At 53.8% G+C, this 25431-nt stretch overlaps 6 protein-coding genes across 6 annotated transcripts; 2 read left to right on the forward strand and 4 right to left on the reverse strand.

Annotated features, from left to right (window-relative positions):
- Positions 1-1095: 1095 nt before the first annotated feature.
- On the reverse strand, positions 1096-1850 carry MRS44_002873 (uncharacterized protein; the record flags this gene model as incomplete). Its single annotated transcript, XM_046268231.2, has 3 exons — positions 1096-1366; positions 1415-1487; positions 1778-1850. The coding sequence occupies 3 exons, from the start codon at positions 1848-1850 to the stop codon at positions 1096-1098; spliced, it is 417 nt and encodes a 138-aa protein (XP_046136983.1).
- Positions 1851-3260: 1410 nt separating this feature from the next.
- MRS44_002874 (uncharacterized protein) lies at positions 3261-4507 on the reverse strand (the record flags this gene model as incomplete). The annotated part of the gene is made up of 2 exons (XM_065622982.1): positions 3261-4170; positions 4260-4507. 2 exons carry the CDS (start codon positions 4505-4507, stop codon positions 3261-3263), a joined length of 1158 nt encoding a protein of 385 aa, XP_065479054.1.
- A 2447-nt stretch (positions 4508-6954) lies between these two features.
- On the forward strand, positions 6955-10495 carry MRS44_002875 (uncharacterized protein; the record flags this gene model as incomplete). Its single annotated transcript, XM_065622983.1, has 8 exons — positions 6955-7445; positions 7499-8672; positions 8739-8825; positions 8887-9095; positions 9150-9190; positions 9243-9316; positions 9355-9376; positions 9426-10495. The coding sequence occupies 8 exons, from the start codon at positions 6955-6957 to the stop codon at positions 10493-10495; spliced, it is 3168 nt and encodes a 1055-aa protein (XP_065479055.1).
- Positions 10496-11114: 619 nt separating this feature from the next.
- MRS44_002876 (uncharacterized protein) lies at positions 11115-12516 on the reverse strand (the record flags this gene model as incomplete). The annotated part of the gene is made up of 3 exons (XM_065622984.1): positions 11115-11289; positions 11479-12296; positions 12403-12516. 3 exons carry the CDS (start codon positions 12514-12516, stop codon positions 11115-11117), a joined length of 1107 nt encoding a protein of 368 aa, XP_065479056.1.
- A 5535-nt stretch (positions 12517-18051) lies between these two features.
- On the forward strand, positions 18052-19766 carry MRS44_002877 (uncharacterized protein; the record flags this gene model as incomplete). The annotated part of the gene is made up of 3 exons (XM_065622985.1): positions 18052-18123; positions 18232-18354; positions 18462-19766. The coding sequence occupies 3 exons, from the start codon at positions 18052-18054 to the stop codon at positions 19764-19766; spliced, it is 1500 nt and encodes a 499-aa protein (XP_065479057.1).
- A 679-nt stretch (positions 19767-20445) lies between these two features.
- On the reverse strand, positions 20446-21537 carry MRS44_002878 (uncharacterized protein; the record flags this gene model as incomplete). Its single annotated transcript, XM_046268234.2, has 1 exon — positions 20446-21537. One exon carries the CDS (start codon positions 21535-21537, stop codon positions 20446-20448), a length of 1092 nt encoding a protein of 363 aa, XP_046136988.1.
- Between the last annotated feature and the right edge of the window lie 3894 nt (positions 21538-25431).

The raw sequence follows: 25431 nt of genomic DNA on the forward strand, positions 1-25431 counted from the left end.
AGATGGCGCGCATCATGTGGGAGTCTGACAAGGGACTCGAGCATCAGATGCGCCTCCATCCCCATCTCCCAGGACCGGCTAGAAAAGGCAACACGCGGATCCGGTAATGATTTGGCAATAACGGCGGGTCTCCCCGGCGTTACAAGTCCACAGCGACGTCCACCGAGAATCCTCGACGAAGATTGGCAGGCTCTCGGCATACGACTCCACGTTCACGGGCAGAATCCGACCAGAATATTACCCAACTGCGCCTGGCCAAGGGGTTGGTGCCACGCTCCGTGACCTCAGATTTAATAATGGCAACGGCACCGAGCAAGCTTAGTCGTCCTTCACCTTGGCCCTCCCGGGCACAGGCCAGGCACGAGAAGAGAGTCCCAGGGGCCCTGGGGCTGCTTGACACGCAAGATCGGGGTCCCCAACCGGACCCACTCCTACCAGATCTTCTTTCTCTTTTCCCGAGATGAGGTTTCATGTAGCCTGGGCTGTCTAGTGGCCAGGGCGTCTGTCCTCGCTCTCCCTTTAGCCGCCGCCTGTGGGGGTGCATACATACAGACACTCAGCAGGACTTGGGAGTTGTGGAAGTCATGGGTATGCAGTCAAGTGTTTCGCATGCGCCATCTAGAGCTTCGAAGTGACACCACTGACGCATGGCTGGAGAGTTGCCGGTTCATTGGCGGTTCTACATCACCATCAACCAAGTCGAGCAGCATCTCGGGAGCGTTCCCGGGGAAGGCTTCTTGTCTGCGTTTTGCGGGGGACAATTCTTCACGCTCACTCGCTCCTCGAGCTCAAGGTGTGGCTCCCGGGGCGCGGTCTGTTGTTCTAACCAAATTGATTCATCTAATGTTCCCCGGAAAGCGAAAAACTTCCTTCTCTAGCACCTCTCCGGGCACAATCACTGCAGGTACCCCAACCTCTAGGTGCCCTCTCGACTAGGAGGAGCATGGGGAAGGTTCTCGTAGGTGTACAAGGAATTGCGTGGCCGCGTGTGACACTCTCCGAACCCCGAGGTCAAGCCCGGGGATGCTCCCACCGTGAACGGCATCCGTCCCCGACACACCGATCCTGACCGGGTGTTTTCGGTCTGTTCTCCTCTTATTTGCTGACGGCGCTCTGAACCTTCTCGCCGGCCTTCTCAACCTTGTTCTTGGCCACCTCTGCCGCCTGCACCAGCTGCTCCTTTGCCATGTTCTCCTTTCCGCCCCAGTAGTGGTAGTTGAGCCATCGGTATCCTTGGGTGAGCTGGGCGCCGGCGTTGACAAAGTGGCAGGCAAAGAGGAGGTAGTTTCGGGGTGTCACAGCCAGAGAGTAGCGCATGAAGGTACCGGCGTAGATGATGAGGGCACCAGTCATTTGTCCCGAGATACTGGAGGAGATGAGTCAGTTACGACCTCTACGCAGAGGTTAGTCTTACAGTTCAGGGCTCTTCTGTGTGTCCATGATGGCGGCAAGGGGAATGCCAAAGTTGGAGACGGGACCCCAGAAGTCTGGAATAGTCAAGAGTCAGTCTACATTGTCGCATATCAACGCCTCCGAAGCTGCCGTAGTCGATGACCGAGTTGTAGCTGGCAGCTTCTTCAAGCTCGTCCGCACGCCAATTGACTTGAGCGATAAGAGACACAGCTTGTGCGCATTATTCCCCAGTGTCCAAAACACTCCACGAGGGCTATAACAGTCGTCGGTTCAGGTGTTGGATCGCGACATCACATATTTGCGCTCTCGGCGACGAATCGGAGCTCTTGGGAAAAGCATGACAAGGGCGATTCTGGGAACGTACGGGTCGAGCAGATGTAATCAGATACCGGGTTGGACCGGATCTTGGCATTAGCAGCCTTGATGATTGCAGCCATCTTGAATAATCCGGGGTCGGTCTCGCGGTGGTTGAGGTGAAGGAGCGGTTTTTCGTCGTTTGGAGGTGAGGTTGATAATGAATCCCAGATTTGCTGGCCCGCCCCCCAAAAATCAACCTTCGCCGCCGAAAATTGGCATCGGCGACGTTGAGAGGTCACGTGGATGCCTGTGCTACCCCAACGTCTCCCACTGACGAGGGCGGACGCAGCTCCCAACTGGCTCCGAACTCGCTCCCAGCATCCTCAGACAGTCGCACTTCGACGCACTCAAATGTTGATGTAAGATCTAAATTCTGCTCGAGGCGTCGAATTCCAATCGACACCGAGGCCGTTCCCCATCATTCACCGACGGTCTGGAACTGGAGCTGGAGCTGATGCATGAGGGGGACCTCGGAGGTTGCCCGTCCGCACCACGACATTGGGCGACGAAAAAAGCATTCATGGATGGATCTGCCTCTGAAGGGGGGCGTGTTGGAACAGTAGCAGCTCCAGGCCAGGCTGACGCCACGCTAAGCTTCTGCCCGTAGCACGAGATATCATCCCGGGCGGGCTGCGGGGCGGGCCTGGGAGCTCCTCTGCACTCCATCCATACCCCAGACGGATATTGGGGGCTCAAGGTTGATGGTGCTTGTGCTTGTCGTTGGTGTGGTGTTGAAGCCTTCCAGGTACAGCCTCCAATTGACTTTGCACCTCCTAAGCCGTTGAGCGCCACGAACAGAGATCCGGCTTTTGGGGGTAAGGACTGGCAAGCAATTCAACTTATCGTCCTTCCCGTTCGTGCGTGGCGTTCCATTGGAATGCTTCCCTGTCGAGACGATAAGGGTGCAGATACAGCATGTACATCCAGAGCTCCGGCTGTCCAGGGGTCTCAAAAGCTCCTGGGCTCCTCCATGCTCGCACATATCGGCAATCTCACAGACCGCCATGTTTTGGGAAGCTTGACGGACAATCCGTCTCTTTCTGCAAGATCCACTAAGCAGGTGTGCCTGTGCCACTGGCTTCGTCATTGGGCAGGGAAGCTTCCCCCAAACAGCTGGCTGGTCCGGGGGTTGGTCGACCATCTGGAGGAGCCGCCCCAATCTGAGACGGGCTTCCGGAGCCGGGTCCGCTATCCCGGCCTCTCCCGATGCCTTCCAATACTTGGTCGGGGTTTGTGTTGTCAACGTGATCGGTTCCGTTTGTTCGTCATGCCGAGACTGCCTTGAGGCGTGCTTTTCTCAAGGAGTGTATAGGACATCAATGACCGTGCCGGGATTTCAACCGTTGACCGAGGTGTGTTGCCAACGACAGCCGAGTTGACCGAATCTGTAGGGTAGTCCTACGCGTACCCTTACCAAGGAAACCTGATATCCTAGGTCCATCACATCATTGTAGCTCGGTTATTAACTTGTGATACACGGCTATCTTGTTCTATTCGGTTAGACCCTTCTCGAAGCTAAAATTCCATGTGGTCTTGTAGTATCCCCCGCGTTCTGATGAACCTCTTACACCCACATGTTGCAACACACTTGGAACCATGGCCCATTTCTTGAGGCCTTCCTGATCCGCCACCATGTCCACAAATGAATCACCAGGGAGATGATGAGGTGGCTCTCGAAGTTGATTCTCCAATGTCCCCAGATGCCGACGAGGCATGGCAAGGCCTTGAGCGCAACAGCCATAACGCGGCATCTCATGGACCCCAAGTCCAAATGGATCAACCAATAGTCTACCAGCCATGAAATACAAGGCTAGGTAAGCTGTCACCCAAAATAGGGTCTGAAGTATGAGGCACACGTTTGACTTGATGAGATCTGTTGACCTCATTGGCTTCAATACCGCCGACCTGCATCGCACCAATAACACAATCAGGATGACCGCCGTGTAAGTGAGGATGCAGTCCCGCAGGTAGACAGGCCACTCTTCCGAGTTCCACCCCAGGAGAGTCTCCGAATAAAACAGTCGAAGATAGATCCAATCCGCTCCCGTGTTCCTAGCCTCAGTCTCTTCAAGTGACTTGTGCAGTCTCCGAAGCCAGTCTCGCGAAGCAATCACGTCGTCTTCGACTAGAACAAAGTAATCGGCTTCTGTGCTTCGACATGCGCGTATCACATTGGCATAGTCCAGCTGAACTCTCTTGTTTCGATCGTCGCCAATGGTTGAGCGCCGCGAGATTGAAGTGACGGGCTGGGCGTTGTCAGCCCTGGCGCTGGACTCTTCTCCGTAAACTAGCACTTCATCGGCGACGTTATGGAGCCATGGCTGCTGCCAAGCCGGGTGGTTCTGCGGCGCATCGTCCGCCAGTAGGATCTTCAAGTCGACCAGTCTCCGCTCTTCTGGGCTTAGAGTGTCGAGTAGGGAGGCTATCGTCCGCCCGGTGAACTGCTCCTCTCTCTTCGGACACTAGGGATCCCGACGCATATCCTGTACCCGTCCGGCTTCTCGACGTCGTCCCTTCCGTGATATATCCATGGGCGCTTTGCTGTCGCGGGTGTCCAGGAAGCTCTCTCGAGGAATTCGTCGGCTTCCAATTCTCGAGTTGCGGAGTAGTTTCGGGTATAGGCACGATCTGAATCGTAAAACAAGGACGAGGGGTCTTGAAAAGAGGTTTGCTGACAATATCGGAATAATAGGAGCCAAAGGGAGCCCAAACCCAGGTGAAATAAGAGCGGTTTCATGATTGTCGAGGTAAAGAATGGGTAACTATAGCCTTGGTGTAAGTGGATAAGCTACCTATGACAAAGTGAGTACGTGATAGGTCGTTTGCAGATCAGCTCAACTGGATTTACCTCGAAACATTAACAAGACATTATTACATTTACATGAAGCAAGCAATCATTTCGAAGAGTGTGAGAAACTCGAGTGTATGCCCTCTTGGCGGGGATAGCATAGTATTTGAGCACAGAAACACGAAAGGGATAACGGACCCAGCGGTCCACTGATCAAGATTCCAGCCTTCATCCTTATCCCCCCTGTTGTGGAAACTAACACGAGAGATCGTCAGTTACAGAACTGGGCAGTTGACCACTCAGGGAGTTGAGGCATTGTTCTAATTGTGGGTGTTTACAAAAGCTGTGGAGAGCCATTACATCACTTGTTGCGAGGTTTTATACGAAGATGGCCAGACGGAAAACCGGCACTGCCTATCTACAATATTCACGGGGAAATTTCAAGAAGGATGTTCATTCAAACACCATTTTACTTGAAGATTTGAAATGATCTCTCGAAGTTTCATGGTACAGGTAATAATGGTCTCTTGGTGGTTCATCTAGTCCTCGCACTATGGCAACTGTGAGCGCTATAAAATCCGCTCTATCTCCGCTACCCAGCGACGATCTCGAAATCATGAGATAAAAAAAGCTTGATATGTCAATGGCGCAGTTGGTTTTGATGCCATTGCTGGGATATGTTCGGATTTCGGCACCCAAGCTCATCTTTTCTCGCCGATCAATCGGCCAGAATGTGGAACGGCTACAACAACATCCACTCACGTAAGCTTTTGTGACCTTACATTAGAGTAACCTCCCAATACATCAATGCCCAGTTCTCTGGTGCTTGATTCAAGTTATCAGGGGATTTGAGCGTTTCGATTGACGTCGCTCACGCGTGTGTTACAGTGCTGGTGAAGCTATTCATGAGTGACAGTCTCACACCTGATCTCCAATTACAACTTAGATGGATAGTCGGTCCATAGTCTCGCCCAAATATAACAGACTTTGCTCGTTCCAATTGCATGTCCAATCAATGCTACCGTGCTCGATTCTCAAGCAACCATCTTTCTATTAATGTGGAGTGTTGGATGAGTGATGCTGCCTCACAGGGCTGAAACCCCAAACTCAGAGTTAATATATAACCAGATCGAACGTTATTGTTCTAGCTGGCCCATTGCGGCATCCTCAAGCAAGTGGGTGTTTCTATTCGTGGAGCGCGCCCATACTCGAGTACCCCTTCCCGTCCTGTGGGTAGCCTTGGGCCGGATAAAGATATTTGGACCACGGCGTCTTAATGATGCTATGACACAAGCACCTAAGCCAAACGGCCAGGCTGCCACCCCCTTTTCATGCGCAATTATGGAAATTTTCGCAGCCGGTGTATCCTCCCTTACTGATCTTCCGAACAAAGGGGATACCCATGGCCGTCTCAGTGACCCTGACAAAGCGGATAGCCGCATTGGTGATACGACACGGGAGAGGAACGAGTCTCGTTCTGGTCTTGTGCAACCGGAGTCATACTTTTATGAGCATATCAAAGCTCGAGCGTTTGCTGCACTTTGCGGCAAGCCGCTTCAGCCCATTGGCTATATTTGAGGCATCCTGCATCCAACCACCCAGTCAATAGTTAGGAAGAAAGGCAGATAGTTGGCCAATACAGTAAGAGTAGTCAAATAACTATCCGACAAAGAAATCCAATACAAAGAAACGACCGAGGATATGGTGTAGTACGAATCCAAGGATGGGAGCTACCCGGTAGACGTCGGATGTGCTGTGGCGGTGCTCTCACTAGCCACATTACTCATGGACTTTGATATCGAGGTTTCTCCTGCAGGCTTCCAGGCTCCCGTCGGAGAAATGCAAGAAATAAGTTGAATAATCACTCGTATGACTCCTCGTGAGACGCTAAAGGGTATTTTTCTGAATAGAGAAATGTCTTGGCCACTCAGAACTGAGCTTGCCAAATTGCAGACCTAGAGAGGCAGTCACTCTGGGTGAGTCATTCTGATGGTCAGCCAATGTTTGTCAGAGCAGGGCAAGGCTTCGCCACACGCGGAAGCTTCAAGGCTCCACCGACCTCCAACGCCTCCCGAGTTTTGTTTGAGGTCGAGACAAACGCCTCTCGATATATCATCACCTCGGGTCCTACGTCTCCTTCTTCCTCCCTCCTCCTAGATCCTCTCCTCATCCTTTCGCATCTCTCGCCTCTGCTACCCATTTCATCCCATCAGCAGGGCTGTTGAAACCTTTGCGAGCGAACCTTCCCAAGACTGCACGCTCCATCTCAGGCATTTTGCTCCAGTTTTTTCCATTTTCATTTCATTGTCATTCCAGTTTGAAGACGCTTTATATTACACAGCGCAATCATTCCGCTACTATCGGCTACGCAGTCTCTCACATTGACCTCCGTCAATATGTCGGAGCAAGGGGGAGGACAGGCCTCGAATCAGGCTCAGAATCAGTCCCAGAATGAAGGTCGAGCATCAGGATCGAGAGGGGGCTCACGTGGTGGACGTCGTAGGGGAAGAGGTGGCCGGAGCCGCGGTCAAGGGAATCAATCCACCGCATCAGGCTCCCGAGGTGGTAGAAACGCCGCCTCTCAGGCCACCGCTGCTGATGCTACTGATGCTACACCTTCAACCACACCCCAGGTGGAGCAGCCCGCCTCTTCCGCTCCTGAAAGTTCAGCATCGTCCAGAGGCCGACGGAATCGGCGCGGTCAACGAGGTGCTTCTCATGGTTCAGAGAACCGAGGAAGAGGAGGATTCCGCGTGGGACCTCATCGGCAATTCGGTGGCCGCTTGACCACCACAACGGAAGAACCGGCTCAAGCAACTTCCCAGGATCAGTCATTGAGTGCAGACGCTCCCGAGTTTGTCCCCGGGCAACCCGTCGCTGCACGAAGGTAAGCTTTGCTTAATCGTAACATAACACGCCCTCTTATGCTGACCATCTCAGTGCTCCGGAATCAAGCTCGGCTCAATCTCAGCCTCCGACCCAGCCGCGCTCTAAGGGAGGTCGATCTCGGTCTGATCGGAAACAGGGGAGGCCAAAGCAGGACGTTCCTAAGTCGACTGCCCCCGACCTTTGGCAACGGATCCAGGAGGACATTAGCAACTGGAACTACGAATGCCGAATCTGCGCCGATGACGTTACCCGCAAAAGTTATGTCTGGTCGTGCACCATTTGCTGGACCGTCGTCCATCTCAAGTGCGCTCATCAATGGTGGAGCACCTCGATGAAGGTGGACGAGGCCACCGGCGACAAGTCATGGCGTTGTCCCGGTTGCAACTCAAGCCTGACTGGCGAGCCCGGTGATTATCAGTGTTGGTGCGGCAAAGATCTCAACCCCAGTCACAACAGCCTCTTGCCCCCTCACTCATGTGGGCAGACATGTTCTAAACCACGGACGACTTGCTCACACCCCTGTACCCTTCAGTGCCATCCTGGGCCCTGTCCACCTTGCAATGTGCTGAGCCCTCCCGAGCCTTGCTACTGTGGTAAGCACACGCTTCGCAAGAATTGCAGAGATACCGACTACTACAACGGTTGGAGTTGCCGAGAACCATGTGGCGATTTGCTATCTTGTGGAGAGCACGAATGCGCACAGATTTGTCACCCAGGTGTCTGTGGAACCTGCGAGGTGGCAGTGAAGGCTAGGTGCTATTGCGGACGGGTCGAGAAGGAGATGGAATGCTTCAAGCAGGATGAGGTCTGCGACTCCTACGATCCTACCAACGATTATTGGTTCCAGGGCTCTTTCAGCTGCGAAAATGCCTGCGGAAGGGCCTACGACTGTGGAGTCCATCGCTGTGAGACGTCTTGTCATCCACAGGATGAGCTCCCGGCTCACTGCCCCTTCTCTCCGGACGTGGTTACCCATTGTCCTTGCGGAAAGACACCGCTCAAGGATCTCATGGATCACCCGCGCCAATCTTGCGAGGAGCATGTTCCTCACTGCGAGAGAGTTTGCGAGAAGAAGCTCAAGTGTGGCCACACATGCCAGTCATTGTGTCACACTGGAGATTGTGACCCTTGTATGCAGGTCATGGATATAGATTGTCGGTGTGGCCGAGTCACCGCCCCGTCCATCTGCCATGAGGGGGATATCCAACACCCCCTGTGCTTCAAGGTGTGTCAGGCAACTCGGAACTGCGGGCGGCATCGATGTGGAGAGCACTGCTGCCCGGGTGAAAAGAAGGCAGCGCAGAGGGTCGCCCAGCGGAAGAAGCAGCGTTCTGGTGTCGACTCTATTCAGGTTGAAGCTGAGCACATCTGTGTTCAGGTCTGTGGCAGGCCACTCAAGTGTGGTAGTCACTTCTGTGAGCAGCTCTGCCATCGTGGAGCTTGCCAGAGCTGTCCTGAAGCTGTATGGACCGAAATTAGCTGCAACTGCGGTGCAACGGTTCTTCAGCCTCCTCAACCCTGTGGGACTCGCCAGCCATATTGCACATCCAAGTGCAGGCGCCAGACCGCTTGCGGTCACCCCTCTGTTGAGCATCAGTGTCATCCTGATGACGTTGAATGCCCTCCTTGTGCCTATCTCACTGAGAAGGTATGCGCCTGTGGGAAGACAACTTTTCACAACAAGCCTTGCCATCTCCAGCAGGTTCACTGCGGCGAGATCTGTGGGCAGAAGCTTCAATGCGGGTAGGTTTATCATCACCCTTCAAAAAGATCTATTGATACTGACCTTGTATAGTCTTCATACTTGTAGGAAGCTTTGCCACCGCCCTGGAGAGTGCGGCGATGCTCAAGAGGGCTGCGAGCAAGTTTGTGGAAAGACGAAACTGCTCTGTAATCACACTTGCCAGAATGTCTGCCATGGCCAGACTCGTAAGTGTTCAAGTCAACCTGCATAATGTATAAACTAACATGCGGATAGCCTGCAATGAGTCTACTGCCTGCCAGAAGAAGATGGTTGTCCAGTGCCCCTGCGGTAACTACAAAAAGGAGTTCAAGTGCCTCACGAGCACCAGCAATCCAACTCCAAGCCGTCCAGAGTTAAGATGCGACGAAGAATGTGAACGCCTGGACCGTAACCGTCGCCTTGCTGCGGCTCTCAACATCGACCCTGCGTCACACACAAACGACCATGTCCCCTTCTCAGACAACACGCTGAAGCTTTACAAGCAGTTCCCCTCTTGGGGTGACAGCCAGGAGAGACATTTCCGCGTCTTTGCTGCTAACCCAGATGAAGTTCGTCTTCGATATGAGCCCATGCGCAATGAGTCTCGCCAGTTCTTGCACCTCCTGGCCGAAGACTTTGGCCTCGAGAGTAAGAGTGAGGACTACGGCTCGAATCGATCCGTCGTTGTCTGGAAGACGGACAAGTTCGTATCTGCTCCGCCCAAGACGCTCGCCCAGTGCGTCAAGATCCGGGCCGCTCAAGCTGCCGAAGCCGCTGCCGCTGCGGCTCTTCGTCCCCCAAGCCCACCCCCCTTTGATAGCGAGCCTTTCAACAGCATGGTCCTCACCGAGCCTCGCTTTGGCCTGACCATCGACGAGGTCACAACCGCGCTCGCTTCAGACCTTGCATCCCTGCAGGGCTTCTCGTTCAAGACTGACTTCCTTAACGATGAGGTTCTCATCAAGGCTACAGCGCAGTATTCAGCCTTCCTCACACCCGCCCCTGTCGAAAAGAGCCTTGCTGCTCTGAAGCCACGCATCGAGCAGACGATCCGCAGCCAGAAGCTCGCCGAGGGTGTGCTGCTCTGCCACTCGGACGACAAGGGCGCCATCACCCGCCGCGAGGTGCTCCGCCGACCGGGCACAGGGGGATGGAGCGCCGTGGCTGGGCGGGCGGCGTCCAAGCCCACCTCCTCGTCGTCCACGCCGGCGCTCGAGGACTCGATCAAGCCCGGCCGCAAGCTGCTCGGGCTTAAGAAGAAGAAGCCACAGCAGCCCGAGGCGGGCAAGGTGTGGGCGGCACTTGACGGGGATGTAGAATGCTAGGACTAGTAGCAAAGCATGTTTCCAAGGCTAGGTCAATTCAATAACTATGAGTCTAAATCATCCATGTCTTTTACTGTGTTGGTATTGTCAAAGTGTCAAAGTGGTATCTGTTGTGACATCCTCCCAACATTTCCATGACCTTTCCATTTAGACCCAGGACCAAATAGCTGGTAGCCAATACCGAGTATTCAATGACAAGAAAGCCACTAGGTCAAAGCTGTTGAGCCTGTGCTTTTGCTTTTGCTTTTAGACCTTTGCAACTAGCATCGTAATCCGAGACACAATGTCACCTCCAAGAGTTAGTTTGGCGTCACGAGAGCATTATATAGGGGGGATCACATGGGAGATAATCCCCACCACACGAGCAAGTAAAGTTGGTCAATGTTTCATTAATTTCCAGGTTTCTTCTATGGAAGCGGGCAAATATGCAAATTCGTGTGTTGTTGTACATGATGATGATGGATGCTGGGTAGGACTTCTTTTTTTGCGCAACAAAAACAAAGACGGAGGGTATCATTCAATCGTGAGTGTATGTATGCATGCTGTATGTGATGTTTCCCTTACTCGGACCCCGAGGTGATGATGATGTGCGTGGAAAGATCTACGGGAACACCCCGTCCTATATGCGTGTCTTCTCCCGTGGTGAGTCGCCTGTCACCTCGGCGATGAAATCTGACATGGCCTCGAAGTAACCTTCTTCGAGAACGCTCGAGTTATGGTCACCACCGGGCAGGGGCTTCCACCGCTTGGTGGGTGCCGTGGAGATCTCGTACAGATGCTTCATGTGTCGTGGTCTGCGAGCTAACGTTAGCCTATGTTCCGGCTCGCATCGTTGGCGACTAAAGCGGAAGGATGGGTTGGATCGTCAGGGAATATTTGCTTTCTTATCAAGACCACGAGGGTTCATCTTTTGTGGGTGATGCAAATTTGATCATCACAGGATCAAGTAGTGGTTGGAGTGTGCGGATAGAGGGAGAACTTACGGGACGATCTCATCCTGCAAGCCACTGATGAAGAGGGTCGGCACCTTGTTGATACTGGGTAGTATCGACTCGCTGGGCCAGACCTGGTGGCATAGCAGGGTGAGGTATTTGGCAGGAGGCACAACAGAAGGGATAAGCTTCCGGATGGAGAGAAACGTGTTCTCGAGGATCAGGCCCGTAATAGCACCCGAGTCCTGGTTCTTGGCCACCAGCTTGATGCTGACGGCACCCCCCAGGCTCTGACCGTAGACGATGAGCTTGTGATCTCGTGTCTCGGCCCGCTGCCGAAGATAGTTCAGCCCCGTTTGAGCGTCAATGTTCAAACCAGACTCGTCGGGCTCGCCGGTCGAAGAGCCGTAGCCTCTATACTCCAGCATAAACACATTGCAACCAATATAGTTGATGATCATGCGAGCAATGGGTAATCGGTGACCGATATTCCCAGCATTCCCATGAAACATCAAAATGGTGACATTGGAGTTCTTGTGGCCACGAGGGCCCCGGATGTAGTAGGCCGAGAGCTTCTCGCCATCGTCGGTTGGGATATACAACTCCTCGAAGTTTTTGATGCCAAAGTCAGAAGGTTTGGGAACGTCGGAGCGAGAGTTTGCGGGAATGTGGCTCGGATAAATCAATGCCCTAATGCAAGCGAGAGAGGCTGGGTTAGCGCGGGGGACGGCATGATGATGTTGCGGGTCGGAGAGTGGATAGAGACGAGCGGAGGAGAACGGAAGAGTAGTAGCAGCAGTCAATGGACAGGGCGGATATACGAACTTTTGCTTAAAGTACAGCAGCGAGGTGAGGACGGCGGCGATGCCCTGTAAAGTTGCGCACGGCGTGGTCAGCTCATGTGGACTTGGACGTAGCGGGACTGGGACCTGCATTCAGGCGGATGGACGACGGCTTGCTGCGGAGTCGACGTACCGTGGAAGCCAACGCGGGCAGACGCATGTAGCCGGCGACCGACGTCAGTATCGACACGGTCTGCTCGAGGTAGCTGGACGAGGTTGGCGACGGAGGAGGGTTGGAGCTGGCCATGTTTGTTCGGCCGGTTTTGCTGGGCATTACAATGGATAGACACAAACGAACAAGCCAGGGGTAACGGCTGCGAGGGTCCAAAATGCGGTGACCCAGGGCAAGCCTCCCCAAAAGGACAAGAGAGAGAGCGGTGGAGGGTTAAGGAGACGATGGCCGTTGGGGCTTTTTGCTCGACAATAAGATGGCAGCCTCACAAGGGAAAACGTGTAGTTGCTGCGGACGAGGCGTAGGACAGACAACAGCTGATCCCGATGCAGGCCTATCCCAAGTTTGCATGCATGCAGGCAGTGGCCGGGAGTTGAAGCTATCCAACGGAGAGGTTCGGAGGACGTAGGTTGGTGATGGAGGCAGCGTCCGTGTCGTCGTTGTTGTTGGGGAAGAAGAGAAAGAAGGACAGAATGAATGAGCGGAGTGTTGGGCGAAAGGATTGATTGCCGAGCTAGTAGGCGATGCCAATAGTAGCTATTTCCTTCTCATAGGCCCTAACTGCAAAAAACAAAGGTGAATATCTCTCGATGGACCTCTGAACCCTGCCGTCTATCTCGGGAGCGATCCCACTTAAGGTAGTCCCATGCAGGAGCGCGACATGGGGTTCGCAGTGAGGACAAGACAGGACAAGACGAGACGGTCGGCGGCGGCAAGGTCGGAGGCGAGCCGAGGCTGAAGCCGTACAAGGCGCGTGGGATGGGATGATGTTGGAGGACGACTTTGACAGACAGTGGTCCAAAAGGGGACGTTGAAGAAAGGCGGAGCAGGGGTCGGAGTATAGGTATAGTAGGAACGGAGAGTATCGCTGGTCTTGGAGGTTATGGTGAAGTTGAGTCGGACCTGGGCGTCTCACGAGGTGGAGAGGGATCTGACCAGAATCGAAGGTTTCGAGAAAGAAGAGGGACGGGCAGAAGGTAAGAGGGAGGGAGCTTGTTGCCTGTTGGCAATCCCCCAGAGTCCGACGAATTCGAGCACGAGCACGACCCGACCACCTCAACAATGAAAGCACGGAGGAGAGATTGGAAGGCTCCTATCCTCCATCTTGCTCGTTATTGGTGGGGCACGGATGATCTCAGCTCGGTGAGGTGGGGAGAGGGGAGATGATGCTACTGAGTAGTACATGCTCGACATACGCAACAGAGGTAACGGTCAGCGTTAGCTCCGCGACCAAGGTACCCGGGCCGCCAGGCCATCTCAGGTACCCGTGTGCCCTCTGCGCCCCTTACCTGACGCTCACGGGATCCCCCATCAATGAAGCTGACACACCAGGCGAAACAGGCACAGCTCGAGCCATCCCCTCCGCCAAACGGGATCGACGAGACGAGACAGCTCCAGGTTTATTATTATCCGTAAGATGTTGCGTATTACGTGGGCGCCTGAGTTTTCCTACATGGCAGGCTGTGTTGCAATGCCACGACGGCAGTGACAATGACGGACGGACTGACTGACTGACAGATAAGGAGGGGGCGGGCGGGTTGTGTGCAACGGCTGCCAGGGGACTCATCGCGATGATGTCGGTGGAAATGAGCACGGCACGCCATTTCCCAGCTAGGAAGCTTCTAGGAAGAAACGAACGAGCTTCTCCACGGGACCAACAAAGCTCAGAACACCGCAGTTCGGCGCCAACGTAAGGACGGACGGACCAAGGGGCAGTCGTCCAATGGAAGCAACCTCATCTCGCTCAGCCGTTCATCCGAGAGAGATCTTGATATGTGCGACCACCTCGTGTTATTCTCGTGTGTCTCCCCAGATCCTGAAAGGCCTCTGAGTCAAACGTGACGGAGGAGGGCGACAAGGGGATGGTGAGAGGAGTACGCGATGTGACTGCCATTGGCGACTTGTCAAGCGTGTAATCGTGGCATTGACATGTCACGACCTGCGCCCCTGATTTCTGGCCCGGCGGAATTGGGCTAACGTGCGTGGCCTGCATAAGGGCATGTATAAACGACAGCCGTACCCCAAAGCCCAGGTCCGAGACCTCGGGAGGCCAAGGGGGGCTGGCTGGCTGTGCTGTGCTTGCTCTGTGTCGGCGATGAAACAGCATCTCACCTCTTCTGCAACAGTCATCACATCTGGCCCGCGCGTGGGGGTTCTTCGCTTCTTGAATGTTATACACGGAACAATTAAACACAGAGACAGAACAAACCTCGACGAGGAATGCGGATAGCGGGAATTGGGGTCCTTTTGCTTGTTGTCCCGGTTTCTTGCGCTTTTCTCGTCCTATTGTGTTAGTCTCAATAGAAATCTGAACGCCTGCTCCATTCCTCAGCTTTCGTGTTGAGCATCAATCCCGCAACCGCATGCCCGTCTTGTGCTGTCGATCCAGGGATATCCCCTGAAACACGCCTCACCTTGGCTCTTCCGCGCGCACCGCCCCGGCGTTAGCCTCTTTGTGGTGAGCTTCTTTGGGGCATAGCTCAGAGAGCTAAGGCGACCACGGGACCGTTGGAAATAACGCCGCATCTTGACGGGGTCCCTGAGAGGGATAGAGAGCCCACTCAGGTCCAGAGAGCTGGCAAGGAAGCAAAAATCAGACTCGTCGTTCTCTTCTGGTGATGCAGGTAAATGAACCCGGTTGTGTCTTGTCTTGTCACCCTGCGAAGGTGGGGTGCCGACGGGAGGCGGCATGACGGCCTCGTGGGCGCGGATAGTTCATGGTCAAATACCAGCCGGGAGGATAGTTTTATGCAAGGGGTCAAGGTATGCGATTGAACTTTGTCATGGTAGCCAGATGGACTTTGACTTTTGTTGTTATTGTTTCGCGGACGGTTGAAAGCATATTTCGCTTCTAGGCCCTCGCAAGGCCCCGTGCATTCATTGGTTCGACCAGTTTATGCATGTATGCTCCGGCTGTGGCCGCCAGCGGCTACGGAGGGATATGTCGTCGGAGGCCGGAGCCCGTCGAAGATGGACCGGAAGAGGCGACCTGCCACGTCCGTCGTCGAGATCCAGAAGCTGCCCCTCCATCTAGACCGGGATGCCTGCCAGCAGACACACAGGTCCCCCTCTCAGCCTCTGTCAGATCAAGCAAGATGGAAAAATTTTCTTTCTTTTTTTCTCCCCGTGTTTGCTGTCACTGCTTCTGCCCTGCCCTGCCCCGCCGCAAAATGGTTACTGAAGCTGTCTCGACTCCACGGCCCCTCCTGCTCCCCCTTGTAAGTCGGTTCCCTTTTGGCTCGGGGGACCCATTGAAGCGCTGCCGCTTTGAGGCCCCTCGCCTCGAGTGGACAATTGCAGACAAATCAGAGAGTGATCTGGTGGGAGAGAAAAGATGGAGGAGGAACAGTCAAATCCATCCAACTGGTCAGGCACAGCACACCCATCTCTGCGAAACATGCATTGCAATGGCGCGTGGTTGATCTCCAATATCGAGCGCCTCGTTTTACGACGAGTCAATTGGAGCTGGACATCCATAACACATAAGCGCGCCACGGTCCAGGGGGGGCCATAGGGTTTTTGCTGCAACCACCCTCTGACGGTTCCTGTCACGCCTTCTGACAAGTGATTGACAAACGGACGGGCATTCCCCTCGAGCTTCCGCGAGATGGGCATGGAAGTCAAGTCTCCAATCATCGACCCATGGGCCCGGGCTTGTCGTGACTGGCGGCATTGATCAGTGTCCTGCCGTGGTGCCATTCAGCCAATGGTGACGTCGCCTCACACGAGTTTCGAAGGAATGCCGGGCTGGGCTAGCGCTCGCTCGTTCACACTCACACTCGACCCAGCGTCTGCCAGGGCGAGCGATGAGACTCCAGGGCGCATCAGCAGCAGCATCATCATCATCAGGGTTCTGCTAATTCGGGTAGTGTAATGGCAAAGCGTCCAATCAGTGACTTCTGGGCGTCGCCGGAGCAGCGCCCTCACACACACTGATAGGCTGAGACATGACTGGGGTTGTCCAACCAGACGTCCGTGTTTTGGATGTTGCTCGAAAGGAGGCTTCTCCTGGGCTGGTTCTGTTTGGTGTGTGTTGCATGTGTGTTGTCGCTCTGGCGCTGGTGCTCGTGCTGGCGCTCGTGCTGGCGATGAGCCATCCATCCATCTCACGCCAGAACATTGGATGTCCTAATTTTGGCCCTGGATGCAACGCGACGCCCACGCATTGGATCTTATGCTGTGTTGTGCAAGTTCCTGAACTGTTCGTTGGCTCTTGTCGAGTTGTTGCTGTAGGTTCGTTCTTGCCCTTACAGGCCTTTGTTTGGCTGGTACGTCAGTAGTTTCATCTGCCGCATCCACCTCAGCCGCCCTCTTTTTTTATTTTTTTTTCTCCGTCACCCACATCCTCTCCTTCTCCTTCAACCACAACAACAACATCAACATCAACACATACCGGTTCACTGATCTTCACGAACCAGTTCGTTCGCTTGTTGACTCCCCCTCCCCCTCCTTCTCACATTCTGGAGCCATCCTAATTAAACCTGCGATCACACGCCACCGTTCCCGCCCACCCGCGCCTCCATCATCACGCTACGGCCAACAACACGCTTGCTTGGGACCAAGCCAGAGATCCCGCCGCCGCAACAACCGTGCCCTCGGAAGCTCGACCAGAACCCTGGCTCGCTCGCTCGCTCGCCCTGCCCGCCCTGCCCTGGCTTGCAAGCCCCTCCACCTGACTTGGGGGCTCTCTCATCTCATCTCTCTCGCTATCTCGCTATCTCTTGTCCCGCCCGCCCCTCCATCCAAACTCGTGCTATCGTCGTCGTCAAACTTGACTTTCCGCCTTTTCTCCCGTCCTGTCTTGACCTGGGCGTCGCATTCCTCTGCCCCTCTCAAGTGCTTCGCCTCGCTCATTCTTTGCTACTCTCTGCTCATCGCCTTATGCTACCCAAGTAGTGCCCAACTGAACCCAACTCCAGCCTCTGAGAGCTAGTTTTTTGCGCCTGTCATATCAGCAACTTGGGTCCAGGCCATACAGAGCTCTGCAAACTGGGCAGCCCCCGATTTTTTCTTGCATCAAGAGTGCCCAAGGAACTCGCCTCGGCCGAATCACTTGGTCGCCCGTGGCCCTTGCGAGCCCACTGATCGTCTCGGCATCCAGCATTTTCTGCAACCTCTTCCAAGGTCTCTCTCGAAGCCAGCCTGACGCTCCCGTTAAATACCGCGGCGGCCACTTGACCTGCAGCTTGCCTCTTCTCCTGTCCCTCTGCCCAACTCGCCTCGCCCAATCATCGACACTCGGATCGGGAGTATCACCCCTCTGAGCACTGCAGCCATGGTCTCCTTCTCCTGTGAGGTACGTTGTGAATTGTCTTTTTCTTCGATTGCTCGCTCGCCAAGCCCCGGCTCGATTATCCATTCCCTTGCTGCTGCTATTCATGCTGCATACCTTGTCTTGTGTGTACTGCCGCCGCCAATAAGCCCGGCTACATATCTCGTACACAATTGCCCACCCACCACCCTCACCCTCAGACAATGCCCACCCCCCAGGATATCATCATACACGCCTGACATCCCTCCCACCACACCATTCTTGTCACGAACTGTCTCCTTCAAGGGACACCCCTTCTTCCCCATGCCGATCTCCTGGCCCACCACAACGTTCTCGCCATGCTCTCGCCTCCCCTGGCATCCCTCAAATATCCCAGTCCACCACCCCGCCGCATCGAACGAGTCTCCATTGTCTTGCATCCCGCTATATACCCTTTCTCGTCTCTACTTACATATTATCTCTTGTTCTCGACCTCATCTCTCTGTACTATACCCATCTAACCTCACCGTCTCTCACAGGCGTGCGGTGACGTCCTCACCAAGAAGAAACTCGACCCTCATCGAAACCGCTGCCGCGGCGCCACCTTTACCTGCATTGATTGCATGGTACACTTCCCCGGCGTCCAGTACCGATCTCATACCGTACGTATCACAGGATATGGCAGGCATCTTGGGAGTCATAGCTCCCATGTCCTCCCCTCCCTCCGAGCCCCTGAATCTGTGTCATGTCTTCTGACATCATATAATAGAGCTGCATGACCGAAGACCAAAAGTATCAAGGCGCTCTCTACAAGGACAACAAGAACAAGAACAAGAAGCAGAAACACAGTCACCCCAACTACAACCCTCCCACCACTCCCCAGCAGAACCAGACTCAGGTCCAGTCTCTGTCCCAAGCTATTGTGAACACCAACGACAATAACAACAACGACGACGAAGACGCTACTATGGCCCACCACGCCTATGTCGAAGACCTCCCTGAAGACCGCGACTACGAATGGGCCGAGTACGAGGAGGAAGATGACAGCAGCGACGACGAGTTTGCCGGCGGCCCCCCACCAGAGGCCCCGACTCCCCCTTCAGCTGCCCCTGAACCTCATGTCGACGTATTCGAGTTCCTCGTTGGAACGGGCCAGACGCCCAATGCCTCCAACATGAACCTCGCAGCCTGCCACGGACTGGCTGACGCTGAGCCAAGCACTTCACTGGTGCGATACGAACCCAAGACGGAGGACTACCCTTATATGGAGGAAGATGATGACGACGATGACGATGACGAAGATGAGGACGACGATGATGACGACGATGAGCCTGTGGCCAAGTTCGCCAATGCTCCTCCGCCTGAGCCTCAGTTTGTCACACCAGCTCCGAAGACGGAGAGACGCAAGAGCCGGAGCAGCACCGAGAAGAAGGACAAGAAGCGCAAGCGATTACACGTTGAGGTCCCCAACGACCAGGTCATGACTGATGCGCCCCCTGTGCTGCACTCGGGACTGACTGGTGGTCTGAGCCGTATGATGCGCCCCGTCTTCCCCCCATCTCCCGATTACTCTGGTGGTGATGCCCCTGAAGTCTCCCCTGCGAGCCCCTTGAAGAAGTCGAAGCACTCGAAGAAGCACGTCGCCAGTCACAGCCTGTTTGGCATGATTGCGGGCGCCACCAAGCCCAAGTCCAAGAGCAAGTCCAAGACAAAGTCGTCAAAGACCAAGTCATCCAAGACTAAGAAGACATCTTCGTCAAAGAAGCACTCTCATAAGGAGAAGAAGCCTCAGCTGATCGAATACCGACCTCAAAGCAAGGACGGCAAGACCGAGCCTGGCAACAACCAGGTGATCCTCTTCAAGCCTCGTGCCGACGTCTTCCTCAGCTTCGTGGATAAGGGACCCGAAAGCGAGAAGGGCCTGAGCATGAACAAGGTCTTGAAGCGCTTCCACCGAGAGCGTGAGGCTACGGGCAGCGAGCTTGGCAAGGGCAAGGAAGAGAAGGAACTCTGGCGGTCGCTGCGTCTTCGCCAGAACGAACGAGGCGAGATCGTCTTGTTCTCTATTGAGTGAGTCTCCAGCTGAGGCCAAACACCAAACATACAGAGAAAGAAACGAAAAGAAAAAAAACAACAGTGGGCAACCATGGCTGGAAGCCAAACGGATGTCGAAAGGGACAACGGAGTTATGAGGTCGCCGATGCATTGGAGCAACGCTTTCACGATACCTTGAGGGACATGCTTTCATTCTGTGTACAAGTTCATTTTTGAGACGGGATGGGAATGGGATAGAAGGGGTCCGGCTCGCCCGCCAGGTGTGTATCTGGCGGTTGCGACACCCGGGCCCCCGGAACCTGGTTGGGCAATTCCGTGTATAACTATACAGGGGAGCGGATGATGGGCGGACCATGCTTGACGCATAGGACCCCCTCTTTTTCTTCATGTCCAGATGAGATTTTTATCTTTGGGAGACTATGTTTGTTTTTTCTAGGAGTGGAATGGTGGATGGATAATGGGCGGTTGGGGAGCATTGGATGGACAGGACAGGACAGGATACCACGGGAGACAGACGTCTTGGGAGCGTTTATATAGGGGCGCAACAGCTGCCCCGGGGATGCCCTCTGGCTCTGGCACTGAGCCATGGCATCATGCTTTGATGTTTTGAGCATCTGATATTGACAACGTAATGTGCATTCTAATCTTGTACATTTGAATTGGAAATCAATCTACATGAATCTATCTATCCGATCTGTCTACATTACGCGCAATGGTAGTATGTGCTGTGCCAGGGCTTCGCGACGACACAACGGACACTCAGGCTTCTCCCTCACCCAATCCCCTATGCATTCCCAGCAAAAGACATGGCCGCACTGTGTCGCTGAGGGATCTCTCATCTCTTCCAGACAGAGTGTGCATTTTCTCTGCTGCCCACCCTTTATGTAGCCCATAGCCTTGTCGCTTGTCAACTGAATCCGCGGTACTGTTGCCAGGGGTGTGTGAGTAGCAGCGGCAATGTCGACCTTGGACTTGGGGCTTTGCGCGCCCTGGGAGAGCAGCAGGTTGTTGTCGCCATTGTAAGCGCCGTCGTGATTGAGCGAAATCTCATCCGAGGGGAACGCGGCGCGCTCACGCGCAGCAGCGGCCGAGTCAGAGAGGGTGGAGCGGATGTGCATGTAGGTCTGGACGGTGAGCTGGACAACGAGTAGGACGCCCAGAAGCTCGTAACCAGCGCGGTCGGGCGTGTCGGGGACGGTGCGTGTGAAGACGTAGCGCAGGGATAGGAGTCTCTTGGAGAGCTGGTAATAGGTGCCGCTGAAGTAGAAGAGGGCGAGGATGACGGCCTGGAAGGGGGCGCCTGTTGTGAAGGAACTAAGGTGTGTGTCGATGTAAGCCCACAGGCGCGCCTCTCGCCCGGTTGCTGCCTTGTCGTCTCGTTTTCGGAGGGCTTCTAGACGGCGCTGCAGAAGGCGGCGCAACCGGGCGCGCAGGCTGGGTAGTATGCGGGCGGCCACATATGGGAGTAGGATGCTGGCTACAACGTAACCCGCGCGGCGATCGATGCCCGGGAGTTTTCCGTCGCGCGCATCAATCTGCACGAGGTCGCAATATTCCTCTCCGAGCGTGCGGTTGCCGGGGATAGTGGTGAGGGCAAAGTATGTGAGGGCGGCCGCGGTCTGGAGCTCCGGGGCGCGGGCGTGGGTCAGTCGGGCGCCGCGAAGGCGACGATGCAGGTCGCTGATTATCTGAGTGAGATGACCGGTGAAGTAGGCATCCTTCTGATGGGCGCGGATGATGTCGGGGGCGGTGGCGAACGGGTAAGGCGAGGAGGAATCTGAGGAGGACATGATGGGGGATTCGTTCGGCGAAGAGCGTGAGGCGCGCAGGCCTTGGTGGATGGGAGGGTCGGAGTCGGCTGATGCGTCGTGCGAGGGTAGACGAAAAGTGCTGCGGTATGTTGAAAGTGCACGTTAAAGGGGGTATCAATGCTGGAGGTTGATGAGATTTTGTTGATGCGAAAGAGACGAGGTTGAAGTTGGAGTTGAGCCTCGGGACGACGTCTTGGGGCTCGGGAACGCTAAACCCACAGGAGCAACAGGGGAAGCGCGCCCCGGCAAGCTCCCCGCGTTTCCTTTTTCTTTCATGTGCTAACTTCCTTCCTAGGAAAGTCGGCTGGTGGGTACGTACCGGCTGCCGAAGTGTGACAGCTGCACCGCCGGGCCGTTTGTACTTGGGATGAAAGGGCCGAGGGCAGGTAACACAAGATTAATGAGACCATGTATTGTTTACTTTGAGTGATTAGAATGCTCTAGACTCATAGTGTATGTCGGCACTCGAGCCGGGCGAATGTGTAAGTGCAATGGGGCTCACTACCCTGTAGGCCCAGCTGTTACAATAAATGACATCTTTTATGGATCGATGCTTTCGTAGTATCATTCTATCTTACATGACGAATTCATTCTTTAATGAGAAGCAAGACTATTTACCGGGTGCTGTGTTCAACTCGGAGGGACAAGAACTGGCTTATCTCCATGCATTCTTATCAAAATCAAGAAATCGCCGGGATTTTATCTTCAGGTAAGAACAAGGAAGTCATAAGACAAAATATTTCATAATAACCCGAGATTTCTTTTGATCTCTCCAATAGTACCTCTCACAAGTCTATTCATGCTAGCGAACCTGCAAAACCAGGCCATGCTTGGCAGCACGCTGAACATTCCTCAAACAAAAGACCGGCTCTAGGGGGGCAACCAAACGCAATGGCAAGAGAGAAACCGCCCAGGCCAAGAATATATATATTTCCCGTGATTTCGCTTGGAATTGTCGAACGCTCTGGGGCGGGGGATACGTGAGGTGGCATTTCCACTGCTACTCTATGGTAGCAATCCTCAATATATCATAAACCAGCTGGGAGCCCTCTCCCGACAAGAGAGAAATAGTACTCCTTCCTCATCTCGTAGTATAGTTTCCGAAATTTTCTTAAAGCACCATCCTGGGTCCTCAAACTAGGACGGTGCCTCCCTTGACCGGAGGGAGAGCGAGGCCGGCTTGCCAGTTGAACTGTGATCCGCGCTGGGCATTTCGGCGATCCCGTGCACTTGTCATAGCGAACCTTGGAGACCAATATCGCTGACACCGAAGATCTTCTTAATTGTAATATATATGTCAAAGAGACACACACATGCAACGCGGGCCCGGTCATTCATGGCGCGCCTTTGAGCGACCATGCGCAGCTTGCCACATGTAAAAGGCAGTTAAAGTGCACAACAAGGGATGTGCTATTGGGTAAACGAGAAACCCCATTGTGAGCCCCCTTTGCTTTATATATGACCAATTAGCCTGGGGCAGAAGGGCATCTGATGTCGAAGCTCTGGATGAATACCCGAAATGTGAAAGCTTCGGGGTTGGCGCCGCTATTCCAGTTATATATATGACAAGAGAAGAGAAATGAGAGTAGTTTCTCAAAGTGCCACTTAATATACCGTCTCCATGACCTCGTAGTGAGGTGGGCCAGCGTGAGGTCAGGGTGGCCGTGACCGTGTGCCAGCGTAGTAATGAGAAGCCAAGTGTGGCTCAATTGAACCTTGGCCAAGACTTCTACTGATATGTAGTCCGAGAGAGTTGGTGTCTTTCAATGTCCAAGTGCCTTGACACCCTGCTTGGTGGATTTGGCATCGGTGTATATAATAGAGACCTTTTCTTTAAGGGGATATGGAATATCTGACCCATGAGTTGGTGATGCACCTGCCCTGCACTTTCAGCCGGACTCAGATGAAGGATTGTAGAGGTAGGCCGGATTACTCCCACATCATGGTCGACAGCTGTGGCATTTGATGCACTCGCCAGTCGTGTGGCCAAGAATAGCGGAATGAGTGATACCACAATCCGGTTAGGCTGACAAAGGGGCCATGCGCATGCCATCCCAACCCCGACTGAGAAGCTGAGAATAGTTTCCCACTCTCTCAATATCTGCAATGACCTCTCAAGATCCGAGCACAAAATAACGTGCTAGACGTATTTGCGTATATAGTTCGCCACATTTTTCCATGTTGATGCCTGTACCATGTTTTCTAGCCATAAGGTTCTATTCAAGTAATTTTACCTCATAGCATACCCAAAGGGCAGATCAAGGCGGATAAGGTTCTAGAGTCCGCTTCAGATACAGACCGGATCTTCTGATCATAGCCGTCAAAGAATGTAAGACTCCCCTCATGGGTAGATAGGGTTTGAGGGTTGCTCGTTGTCTTTGAAGACGAACGGGTTCTTACTCATAGCCTTCTTCCGTAACACCACCGAACCAGTAGTTGATGTTATCATCCCAGTTTGTGGGATATCCAATCAAGTATTCTGCCTCGCTCCCAGATCAGTGCCGCGTGCTCGAACACGACGCGAAAATCCTCCACCGGACTAGGGGTTATCACCCAGGTATTTTCCCTCCGAGTACGGAGGCAGAGGATAGGAGGAACGAACTTGTGGATTCTCCAGGGGCAGATGCGGGCGTTATCTGAGGTATATAGCTTTTGGTTTTCTGTTGATGATGTAAGTCGATGGTCCACTCGTGCTCTCTTCAGACTTGATAAGAGCCAGGCTTCTCAACTCCTTTCGTGCATCGCTTCCGTTCGGAAAGGATCTCCAAGCAATAATTGATATATAAGTATTATCGAAACAAGAAAAAGAAACAAGGGAAAGCTAAATAAGGAGGGTTTGGTAGTGAGAACTTGATCCGTGACAACCACATCCGTCTCTCCCATTCAAGCCCATCCTCCATCGTTCCCATTTTCGTCCCAGGTGCAGACGCGCAGGGTAAATTGAAGATTACCAAGGTCCTTGGTTGGCCAGTAAGCTTTCTTTGAGCTGTACCCAATGGTGGTCTGGAGTTAGCGGACAGTAGTGCTGAGGACTTGATCTCCGTTCTCTACCACCCTTTGCAACATGGTCTCGATCAAACGTTCTATCAAGAAAGATCGCTGCCTGAACACTAGGGACAAGTTGAACAGCCTTGACGCCAAGGGATCAGAGTGGCATGTTGATCAAGTGTTTTTGTCCAACTATGATGAACTCGCACCGTCGTTTCATGGTGATGTGGGAAACGTATATAATGAGGGCGGTGTCTTTGGGACTTTGATCAAATCAAGCTCGTGAGAGATCATGAAACCCACATAACTTGGGCACGTCAACTTTGTGGCAAGTTAAATACAGCTCTCGCAGAAAGAGTTGAACGTCTCGTACTGTTCATGCCGAGGCCAACAATGGCTCCCAGTACTTCCTTGCTACTTGGGGGCTCTCAATATTCTATACGAGACTGCCCAACGCTAGTTGTGCTTGACCCAAGTTGATGACCTTTTTTGCCCTCCTGCTTGACTAGAACGGCAACAGATCTTGCATCTCTCGCAAGTCCTGGGGGCTCTCCTTGTTCCCTAGTTGTCTGTAGGGCCATGGCTGCCTTCATGGTAGCGTCGAATGTCCTCTTTGTCTTTCCACCGGCCAGAGGCCCATCATGGGAGGGATTGAGAGTCTGATCGCAAAGCGGCGGGAGGCAAAACCTGCCTGGAAGGCTGATGGTTGTTGGATATATATATTCAAGTGCGTCATACAGAGTCATGACTGTATCGATCAAATCGGGAGGTTGATGTAAATTGCCATGCTAGGGATATCGGAACCCCAGTGAGATATCTCTGCGAGACATGTGAAATGTGAGCTTGCTGACTTGGGACGCCCATTTCTAAACAAACTAGCATGTC

Source organism: Fusarium solani, assembly GCF_023522795.1.
Source record: "Fusarium solani strain SB1 chromosome Unknown bctg00000001, whole genome shotgun sequence".
Taxonomy (NCBI): Eukaryota; Fungi; Ascomycota; class Sordariomycetes; order Hypocreales; family Nectriaceae; genus Fusarium; species Fusarium solani.